Raw genomic sequence first — 11,112 nt, forward strand, 5'->3', positions numbered from 1 at the left:
AAAAAAAAAAAAAAAAAAAAAAAAAAAAAAAAGATAAAAATATCCTATTAATTTATATTTATAATTATCTGTTTATTATTTAAGGTGTAAATAATATTTTTCTCTTTTTTTTGACCACCATATACACCGTGAATAATACATGAAAGGAAAGGACAGTTAGGGCTTAGAGTTAGGGTTAGGGGTTAGGGTTACGGGTAGGGTTAGGGTGAGGTGGAGACAGGAAAAAGGAGACAGTTGTATTCTTAGTTGACCATAATAAAAAGAAAGAACAACAAAGGGAGAAAAGAAACAGAAACGAAATACGGAAGTGGGCTGCTACCGCTACCGCTACTGCTGCTGCTGCTGCTGCTTCTGCTGTGATACTGAGCGGCACAGACCCACCTCTTTCTGAATCTATGAAGGCCTCAAACAAGGCAGGCAGCAAAAAACGACGGGATATAGAAAGAGACTCTAGACGCGAACGAAAGGTATCCAGCAAAAACAAACGATGCAGCGTCCGACAAGCTCTGCACATCCACAAGCAGCAGCAGCAACAGCAACAGCAGCAACAGCAGAATAAGAATGCCATTGGTGTGCAGCCAGACGTGAGCTGCAAGGCACTGCTGGGCTTGGTGTGTGCGGCACCTGCAACCCCTAAACCCTAAACCGTAGGCGCCAAGCACTGAAGGCCCTCCTCACCCGTCGCAACGTGTATGCACACTGCGGAAGTAGGTGGGGGACCCCATGACAGCAATACAAGCAGCAGCAACCAACTCCGCATCCATGCTGCTGCAAGGAGACAGTTCGCCACCCTGTGCGCCTCGAAGGCTTTGGTATATGGCCTGCAGCTCGGCCATATGCCGTAGAGACAAAAATACCTCTTCAACGATGCCGCTAGGGAGCACTGCGCGGAAGAGAGGGGAAGCAGCAGAGGGACAAAAGGAGACACACAGAGTACAACCAAGCAACACATAAACAAAAACAGTGTAAAGAGAATACAATAATATAACATCAATACCCCCCATCTACTCTCCTGCGGTACATCAACTGTCTCCTTTATTCCTGTAGAGCTTTGTTGTAAGCTGCATGCCTCTATTGGCCTCCAGGCCAGTGCCCTGGCCGATGCATTTAGTAAATGGTGTGCTGCTGCTAAGACAGCCCTGTCTTACATGCGAATTGGGGGGGCGGCTGCGCAGGCGTATCTGGCCCTCCTGGCGGGAGCTGCAAATACACCCGCAGACGCATCAGCAGCACCGGCAGCAGGTGGGAGTGGACACAGGAGATAGCGCATGTAATGGTAGACAAAGCGACAAGATGCGTCCTGGTGCGTCCTGGTCCTCTAATGCAATCTGTCCCTGTCTCTGTCTCCATCGGTGTGTGCCCCTGTCTCTTCCCCTGTCTCTGTCTCCGTATCCACTTCCTTCTCTGTCTCAACGTGTCTCCTACCTGTGTTAGAAGAGAAGCAAAACGCCATTTTTGGGTGGTGAGGAGAGACATAGCTTTGGGGTCTTCTTTACCGTCAGAGCAATAGATGTACATACACCCCAACAGCCACGAACAGAAGAGATGTGCAAAATGCCAATATAAGGTGCACAGGCGAGGGTGCAGCAGGATCTGCAGCAGCACAACACAAGCGGAGGCGCACAAAGGCAATGCATGAAGTCACTCTCAACTCGAGTGCCTAATCCGCGCGGCCTATTTGTTTTGCGAGCGTGCTGCTGCCGTTGCTGCGGCCGTTGCTGCTCCTAGAGACTCAATGTGCAGGAAAAAAGGCCTGCTGTGGGATTTAACACGTATTATGGGAGTCACAATAAAAGCCCGTCAGGAGGGACACTAAGCCAGCACGGAGGCAGGCAACAGGAGCACGAGCAGGCAAGCACTGACAGAGACAGCTGCAGATACAGCCCCAGAAATACCCAGAAACAGCAGCAGAAGACAGGAAGGAGACAGGAACAGCAGCACTCAGAAAAGACGTGCAGCAAACCCTCACAACTCGCCAACCCAACACCTCAGCCACTATTTGCTTGGACTCTGGCGAATTCTGCTGCATTCCTTCCTCATGCCGCCGTTGAAAATACTCCATCCACCGCATGCACTCGTTTGCGCAAGGACTGCAACAGAAAATACAAACAGAAAGGAAGGACTCGTCTAGCGCTGCTGCTATTGCTGCAACGCTGCTGTCGCTGCTGTTCCACCGGGTGCGAAACACACACATCACACGTGCAAGGTTTATAATGTATGGTCTTGCAGCAAGGCGTCATAGCTGAAGATTTAGTGGAGCAATTGCAGCAGCGGCAGCAGCAGCAAAGTGCCGGACTTGAAGCAGAGTCGGACGGCCCGGATCGTGAGCCAGAAGACCTCTGTTGTAAATTTGGCATTCGCATCTTCAGCAGCAATTGTCTTGTAAAACTCTTTCGCTGTTGCCGCTGCTTCTCCCTCTCCCAAAAGCGCCTCCCGGCGCAGCGGTCCTACAATTGCCTGCCGCACCCTGTCGCCGGCCGCCCCGCAGGTGGCGTAAAAGGGAGACACCTCACAGCTGCAGCAGCAGTAACAGCAGCAGCAAAAACACCAGCAGCCACGGTCGAGTAGAGACCTCGCACAGGATAGACGAAACTAGCGCAATGCAGCCAATACGTACACTCAAAACTCCAACGTTCCAAACCAACAGAGCAGCAGCAACCCCACAGTAAATGGGGCTCGCAGCAACAGAAGGAATAGCACCAGTAGCAGAAGCTGTCCTATATCGTATGCGAATCAAGACTATGACGGCGGACGTACATCTTTTCATATTTAATAGGCTCGACAAGCAGTAACAGGGCGTGGAATATATTAATGCAAAACCCAAATGAATTCTGGCCCTGCGCCTCTGAAGCCAATACACCAGCAGCATCAGAAGCAGCAGACACTGACACAGCGGCGGCTAGAGGACGAAGCAGGACAGTACCCTAGCCGCGCTGCCTACGTTGAGTCCTCGACAATCCTAAGGAATAAAGTCACAAACAGCGGCCGGGAAAGGAGCACCAGCAGCAGCAGCAGCAGCACTAGGAGCAACAGCAACACTTGTACCCCACACACGCACTTATAAGGAAGGAGTGAAGGGGATCGGCGGACTCAGGGCTCTGCTGGTGCAGCATCATGTGGGCGTGTGCTGCCTTGGCTCGTGCTTCATTGGAAGATAAAACAGCAGCAAACCACTGCAACACGCGGTGTCTCTCCACCTTCCCCGCCCGGCAAATGTTCTTCACGATCTGCAGCAAGATGTCAAGAGCACCACAGCAGCAGCACCACAACGCATGCAGCAGCAGCAGTAGGTGGGTAGCATAATGCAACCAGCAAACCAAAGTACAGGGGAGCGAAAACCGGGCAGACACGACTCTCCCATAGCATGAACTGCACTGCTACACACAGGACCATCAGCGGCAGCAACAGTAGAAACAGCAGTGGCAGCGGCGGCGGCGGCGGCAGCAGCAGCAGCAGCAAGATTGCATGCCTGGTCATCTATGTCCATCATATTTTGGATGTCATGACGCATCCCCTGTATAGCGTTTTGCAAATAGTTCGGTGCTAGGGCAGCGCTACCAGCAAACGCCTTCTGGACACTGCTCTGCTGGCCTTTCTGCACGCAAACCCTAAACCATAAACCCTAAACCCTAAACTCCTAACCTTAAGGCCGGTTTTCGACCTTCCCTGGAATTTGACACTTACGAGGGGCCCCCTGAGTAAGGGGACCCTGGGTACACCGCAAGGTTAGCGCCTCGCAAGGTGACTGAGGTTTAGGGTTTAGGGATTTTGCCAATGGGCAAAACCCCTAAACCCTAAACCCCAAACCCTAAACACTCGGGAGCTTACAGGTAGGACGGGTCCGTCTAGAGGAGTGAAGGAAAGGAGTCTGCCTAGTAGGGAATTCTCCTGGAGGAAGAACCCCGGCTGAGACCCCGGGAGCAGCGGCGCGAAAGAAGGCATGAAACAGGGAGATGCCGCAATGTAGGAGGCTGAGGAGGACAAGATAATAACACATACAACAATAAAAATGAGAGACACAAGGGAAACAAATGCAACAGAGAAATACGCAAGGAGGGGGCAGTACGAAGAATCACATTGAAAAACGTCTCGACAACAGCAGCAACGCCAGCAGCAGAAAGAGCACAGCAACTCCTGCAGCAGTATCCCCAAGCATGCAGACTGTCAACTAGAGAAATGGATAACAAAAGCCAGCATCTGCACAGCAATAACCAGCAGCAACAGCAGCAGTAACAGCAGCAGCAATGGCAAGAGCACAGTATCATATCGTAGCAATTCACACGCACGGAAGCCAACAAAGCCTGAAGCAACAGAAGGAGACAGCAACATCTTCTGCAGACAGCAGCAGCAGCCGGCAGCAGCAGCAACATACCGATGGATTTAAAGGACGACAAAAATCGAATAGCGCCAACAGCGGGGGCTTTGTAGTCGCCCACCTGTGAATGAGCAGCAGCAAACAGCAGTAAACAGCAGCATACAGCAAAAAAGACGCTTCGAAGCAAATGGCCGCTGTAGCTTGCCTCCGTAGTTGGCAGATGCGCATGCAAAGATACAAATGTATTGGTCCTTATCCGTGCAGGTGTGCACTGACACACAGTACGATAGACAAAGGCATGCATGGATGCATATATCTAAACACGTGCATGCATAATAACATGCGTGCGCAAATCACTATCAGCTCATGCACAACATAAATGGATGTAGGTTATATATTAGCTTGCGTTGGTGTTGTGTGATTTCTCCTTGTGGCTGGCTCTATTGGCCTTGTTCTATTTCTTCTTTGCCTCTTTGTTGATGTGATGCCTATGCCTGTCTCCTCTGACCCCGTCTCTGCCTCAACTATCTAATAACGTCTGTCTGTCTCCGTGTTTACCCCTCTTCCCGTGAGTGCAGCAAAGAAAGTCTCAATTGCTCCTTCAAATGAAGCAGCAGCCGTCTCCTCTCCACCAGGAGAATCGCGAATTGCTGCCAAGAGTCTTGTAATGAAGGCCGTCGGAGCCCCTCCCTCTAGAAACTCCGCAAACTGTCGAGACACCTGAAATCCAGAACAAAATGCAGCAATCAACAACACACATGCACAAACATTTACAACTGCATAAGCATATGCACATCTAATAAAAACAGCGTACTAAACCCTAAACCGTATATATGTATACACATACACATCCATATAGGTATACGTGTGTAAGAATGTAAGCAGATAAACATGCATGCACAGATACGCACAAATTTCCAGAAAAGTAGGCCGAAACCCATACATGTGTAAAAAAACAGAATATACGCAAGCATACTCTGAAAACGCCAACAGGTTCGCATAGATGAAGTGGCTATGCTCGCTGCCTCTACTGCCACGCACAACACCGCAACAGGAGCAGTAGAAGCAACAGTACGTGCAACAGCAACAAGTTGTCACCCACTTCCTGAGTTGGCGGCGTCTCTCCCAACTCAAAAAGTTCTACGCAGCCCAGCAGCAACACACAATTATTCACAAGCTGCTCTTGAACTGCTACAGCTGCTTCTGCACGGATATCTGCCGGTAAGTACCTGCAACAAAGTAGCACCGAACGGGAAGAACAGCAGCAGACGCAGCAGAGCATCAGCAGCAAATAACTAACAGCGGCAACCAAGCATCAGCAGCGGGAGCAAAACATTAACAGCAGCAACAAAACGTCGGCTGCAGCAAGAAACTGTCAGCAGCAGCAATCCAAAATCACCACCGGGAGCAAGCCACCACCAACATCAATACAAGCAGCCGTCCACCACCACCACCACCACCAGCCGCCACCACCATCAGCAGCAGCAACAGCAGGGTGTGTACTTGGTGTATGTGTCGTCCGTAAGCCTGCGGAATGCCTCAGCGTTCGCTCTGAAGGGATTCTGGGATTTCGTTCGCCACAAAATTTGGGTTCGTTCAATCAAAATCTCCTGCACCATCTCCAGACGCAACCTGAACACGCGCAAATCCAATACCCTAAACCCTAAACCTTAAACCCTGAATCCTGGATCTTAAACCCTGAATCCTAAACCGTAGGCGACATAGTCCCAGAAAACAAAGCACGAGAAGAAAGAGAGTGCATCTCCTCTACGGAGCAGCACCAAAGGCAAATGTTGAGCTGTGTTCGCCTAATTGTGTGAGCTATCCGCCTGCTTGTGTTTGTTTGCGTATGGCTGCTTTGGCCAGTCCGTTTATCTGTCCGTCTGTCTGTCTGAGTCTGTATGTGCCTGTTTGTATGTGTGTGTTGGGTTGTGCTGTTGGCGATTTCGCTTCGTGCTGCTCGCATTCCATCTGCATCTTATCGTTGGGTGTATGCACACCTCGGTTCATGCCCCCCTCTGGTGCATTCTTCGGCCGCATTTGGGAGGAAAAGGCAATTGGGGAGAAACCCTGCATTCACGCGGACTCTCAGCGCTGCCTGAAGAAAGCGGTCTTCCCTCACTTCAAACTGCGATATCTCTGCAGAGCCGCCAGCGCCTCCTCCTGAAGGGGTTACAGCTGCAGAAGGGTCCTCCTGGGAAGCCGCTGCAGCGTCTCCTGCTGCTGCAGCGTCCGGTGCTGCAGCTCCTGCAACAGCAGCGTCTGGAGGCGAGTCGGGGGGCGTAGCCCCCGAATCTTGGGAGCGCTCCATGCCCAGCTGGGGCGCCAATGCGGTTTCTGAAGCCACAGGATGGCGCTAACGTAGCTGTTCTCTATGAAGAGGCGAAGGGCCCCTACCTTTCCTATTACTACTGAACAAAATCTGGCTGCTACTGTTGACTTCGGAACAGGCTGGAGAAAGTTTGTGTTTCGAGCTGTTGTCTGGAGACACCGCACGTCTCTTCAGAGCATGTTTTACAGCCTCCCTGTACATCAAGAGGTTAGGTGTATGCGCAGCTAGCGCAGCGCCCCAGCTTCCCCTGGGCCCGTAGTTTCTGCCACTGCCGTGACAGGTGGTCCTCTGCAGTGGCACATACGGGGGCTATAGAAGTTAGACCACGACTAGTTGAACACGTTGGCACAAATACCTCAAATGAGAGAAAAGAAGTTTACGAAAAAAACTCAAAAATATAGAAGAGCTTGAGCTGCGGGCAGCGGCTCCACCGGCCGCTCTCCCGCAGCCAGCGCATGCGACCTAGAGGCTCAACATGTGTTTTCCCCTCTTGTATGTTTGTTGTATTCGTCTTAAATACGCATACGAGGCACAACAAGAGAAACATATGAGGAATTATATATGTGTGTCGGGTGATAGCTCAGCTACAACCCAGGAAGATGCGTTATTGGCATAAGTGTTGCTACTCCCGTTGTTGCGCCTGCGGTTTCCTGCATATCCTGCTTATTCCCTTTTTTAAAGAGACTTTTTTGGAGGTATCTACATTGCTGCACCTCTTTATGACAGCAGTTTGGGTTGTCTTCTCAAATGTCGGGCTGCGCTGTTCGTCGTTCGCAACTGTCCTTAGTGTAGTCGGAATAAGTTCGAGAACGACGGCTTTACGTCGTTCTCTCTTCCCATAGTTTTTGGTCTCGCAGAATTCCCGCAGGTAAACCGGCCCCTTATACACAGCATATTCATTGCTTTAGATGTAACGTAATTTGTCAGCTGTTTGTATTTCGGTAAGGAGTGGGCACATTAACCACTACTCAGCCCTCCTAGGCAAACAGCAAGCTTTTGGAAATGGTCTAAACTGCTCATGCTCGCAGCCGAGAAGGTTTGCTTGCCTTCGTACGTGGGCCTGTATTCCCTTTTGTGTTGTGACAAGATGCTTTGCAGTTTAAGGTCGGCATCATCCTCATCCTCTCCCCGAGTTCAGGAGGCCTGTAGACTGGGAAGGGAGGTCAGTTGCTTTTATGGAACTATGTTGTCAAGCATTTTGTATACGGTAGCAGAACGCCTCTTCCATAGTAGGGCTCCATGTTGCATATCCGTGAGTCGTAATGAAGTTGCTTCAAACGTACTGTACCACGGAATACTTTCGAACTCACACACAAGCTCTGTGAAGTCTCATCCTTTTACTTTGCATGCTTAATGTGGATTGATTTGCACCAAACCCTTGGTGGGGAAGTGGCCAGCCGTTAGGAGGCTGATGCTGAATCACGAGCAACTTCTGCACAACCTCAAGCGGAAGACATTTCTACAGCAAACAGTAATTCATATAGAAAACCTCCACCTCTGCCAACCACCCACGCGTGATGGACACCGCAGTTCGGGGTCGGTGGATGGCTTTCTTGTTTCTCCAGGCTTTTATTTTCGTCTCCAGAAAGCACTAGAGGCGCTTATATTGTTAGTGGCATCTTCGTTATTATTAGACCGGGAAGTAGTACAACGGTGGCGATATATAAGTGAGGGCACAGTCTTTCTGGAGGGCAGAAGGCCAGAAACGGCATTCTTTGTGACGTAGGTTCACCTCTAGGGAACCTCAGAAACATTCGTCTCTAGATCTGTGGAGCCAGCTACGAGCACTAGATATTGTTGAGTCGATTGGACGCAGTGGCAGCTTCCAGCAATCCAGGAGTTCCCACAGCGAAATCCTTGGAAGCTGGCACTCCTCGAGCCGTAAAGGTAAGGAGCTAACGCCCCGGAAGGGGTTTAGGGAATAAGCAGAAGTAGGGCGCTGCGCGGAGGTAAGGGAAAATGAGCCGCCCTAAGTGTGCCCAATGCCATTTCCTAGAGGTGGGCCGCTGTTGTCCGTCTGGGCATTAGGAAGCTGCAAACTGTTGCCACAAGCCGATTGCATCCATTCGAAACCAAAAAAAAACCAGCGGTAATTTCTTTGAGTTGTTCGGTGCACATCGGGAGGAATCCACTAACTGATTGCTAAACAATTGGGGTCTAAGAAAGTCAGTTAACATTTGATGCGAATTAGCTTCTTGTCCCAATATTTACTACAAAGCAAACACAGGTCACCAATTCTAATGCCACCCAAGCAAGGAGAACGTGCACCTCCACACACCTTTTGCTAACGTTGTGCGGATGGGTGGTCCAGCTGTGACCGAGAGTGGGGACAATGCCTGTAATTTGCATCCTAGAGGGGCTAGGGAGATGAATCTGTCTGATTCGAGTTGCCAAGACTGCAGCTGCTTTGTTGATTGCAAAATCTCATGGAAATCTTCGACACTCCGCAGTTTGTCTAGGCTTGAAAAAATAGCACTGTCATTTGGTTCGGTTTTACTCCAAAGGAGTCTAATCCCTGGCCTTCGAAGCACAGGGTGAGTACACTTACATGCTCAACTGCCTTCCACTAGTGTGCGCATGGCAAGGATGGCTCATACTGCCCGCTTCACTGAAGCATGACAGCCATTCTTAAACCTGCGTATCTGCTCATTAAGGGATCGAAGAACAAGTTCTGTAGGCTTGAGGTGGCTACACAGAACATTTTGGCGCCTGTGGCTAAATTCTTGTCACCCGAAGGCTATGCCAAACAACTTAACACAAGATCGCCCCCGCACACCTTGACCGGGGAGCATGCTGATGCCAACAGGCTGGTGTTCATAGTTACAGCTGCATGGGACCTGTATCTTGCAGTTGCTGCTGTTGCTGTACTGTTACTTGGGCTGCTGCAACTGGTCTCTCCAACATTCAGGCACCACCGCGACGGGCCTCCGACGCTGCCCGCTGCATATTCTGCCGATCCCACCTGGCTGCCGCCCAGGTGACGAGGCTAGGCCAACATCAGAAACACGTTTGGAAGGCTTCCAAACGACGGGCGCATCGCCTGTTCATCACGTAAGTAGATTGCCGAAGTAGAACAGGTGGAAAAGCTGGGACAGAAGCGAGGAGGGTTCTGCCGAAACTCAACAGAAACGGCAAGCAAATGCAGCATTCCGCCGCAGTCCCCGAAACAGAATTGACAATAGTACAGTGCTCCATCTGTCCATAGGTGGCCGCATGCCGCTAGCATGCATGCATGCGTTGTGGGGGCTGCCGACGAAATAACTCAACTTCACAAGATAGGTGAGGGTTTGCGAAATAATGTCCCCTGGGGTCTATTGAAGTACCAGTAACCCACATGTCAAGGGATTCCGGTGGCTCTATTGTTGCCGCATAGGAGCATTACAGGACCCAGCCGAGCTCGTTGGGTCCTCAATATTTATATCGAAGCTAAGACTGGTGGAATGCCATCTGGCGAATTCTTCGCATGCAGAATCCACCGAGCAACACCGCTGTCCACAAGCGAAGATATAACCGGTGGGACAGCTTTTCTCGCCTTCAAACCCGGAAATTCTCCAAAGCTCCAGCCAGTCACGCAAAGGGCTAGAAATAGTAATAAGCTTACTGAACACGCCGTCACTCTGAAAGGCCGTAGACCACATCATCTACAATAGCGTCGAAGCCCTGCAGGTCTTGACCGAAGCCTACATTGTCCAAGAACACAACATTTCCCACAACTATTCTATACACCAGCAAACTAATGCAACCTAGTATCAAAGACACTCTGCGTGGAGCGAGCAAACTTTGTGGTTGTAAGTGGTCCACCAGTTTGTGTATGCAGAAACGTCACTAAGGCCAGAGCGTGGCGAGCCGGCAGACAGGAGGTAGGGAAGATACCAGCATATTGGGAAACAGTCTTTTACATTTACGTATCTGCAGATTCTGGTTCCGACCCTGCTCCACCTGACGCTACTGCTCCTTCACCACCTCCATCCCCAAAGCCCTCCAACTCGTCGCCATCCGCTGATCCCGATTCCGGCTCCTCCGGCACCTGCTCGCTGCCTGGAGTTTGGGTAATCGCCGCCTCCGCCACGGGTACACCGGCAGCCTCAGACACAGGTGGCGGAACGGGCGGGGCAGTTGGCAACGGGGGAACCCCTCCTTTATCAGATGTACTGTCTTCGCCAAGCGTTGAGCCTACCTCGCCCTCAGTCACGGCAGATCCATCACCACCGTCTGGTGAATCAGGGCGTGCTGTTATGTAGGACAAAACATCAACGAAGGGAACAGGTCTGGGCGATCCACCTGAATTGTCAAAAGCCACGACACACCTTGCGTTGTCAAGAGGAGCACAAGCAGACAGCTAGGAAACGCTGGGCCAACGTTGCTGGGCATCTACACATGTTACAACTGCACTTCTGCGATAGCGCCACCATTGGCTAACTGATGACCGGTAGCAGAAGCAAAGAAAAAAGGGAAAAGGTCTTAC

At 50.8% G+C, this 11,112-nt stretch overlaps 2 protein-coding genes across 2 annotated transcripts in view; both read right to left on the reverse strand.

Annotated features, from left to right (window-relative positions):
- The window catches only part of EMWEY_00048580 (ubiquitin conjugation factor, putative), a gene marked incomplete at both ends in the record, with an annotated part of 7,684 nt that extends 1,058 nt beyond the window's left edge, over window positions 1–6,626 (reverse strand). The window contains 14 exons of the mRNA XM_013477280.1: window positions 382–506; window positions 679–883; window positions 1,149–1,200; window positions 1,970–2,090; window positions 2,297–2,515; window positions 2,758–2,845; window positions 3,059–3,227; window positions 3,386–3,595; window positions 3,829–3,971; window positions 4,373–4,436; window positions 4,874–5,035; window positions 5,418–5,544; window positions 5,819–5,947; window positions 6,316–6,626. Coding sequence (XP_013332734.1) covers window positions 382–506; window positions 679–883; window positions 1,149–1,200; window positions 1,970–2,090; window positions 2,297–2,515; window positions 2,758–2,845; window positions 3,059–3,227; window positions 3,386–3,595; window positions 3,829–3,971; window positions 4,373–4,436; window positions 4,874–5,035; window positions 5,418–5,544; window positions 5,819–5,947; window positions 6,316–6,626 — 2,125 coding nt within the window. The remainder of the gene's footprint in view (window positions 1–381; window positions 507–678; window positions 884–1,148; window positions 1,201–1,969; window positions 2,091–2,296; window positions 2,516–2,757; window positions 2,846–3,058; window positions 3,228–3,385; window positions 3,596–3,828; window positions 3,972–4,372; window positions 4,437–4,873; window positions 5,036–5,417; window positions 5,545–5,818; window positions 5,948–6,315) is intronic.
- A 3,633-nt stretch (window positions 6,627–10,259) lies between these two features.
- On the reverse strand, window positions 10,260–10,877 carry EMWEY_00048590 (hypothetical protein; the record flags this gene model as incomplete). Its single annotated transcript, XM_013477281.1, has 2 exons — window positions 10,260–10,365; window positions 10,553–10,877. Coding segments are annotated over 2 exons (431 nt in total), but the record flags the coding sequence as incomplete, so codon positions are not given.
- Between the last annotated feature and the right edge of the window lie 235 nt (window positions 10,878–11,112).

This window comes from Eimeria maxima, genomic scaffold, assembly GCF_000499605.1.
Source record: "Eimeria maxima Weybridge genomic scaffold, Emw_scaff1103, whole genome shotgun sequence".
NCBI lineage: Eukaryota > Apicomplexa > Conoidasida > Eucoccidiorida > Eimeriidae > Eimeria > Eimeria maxima.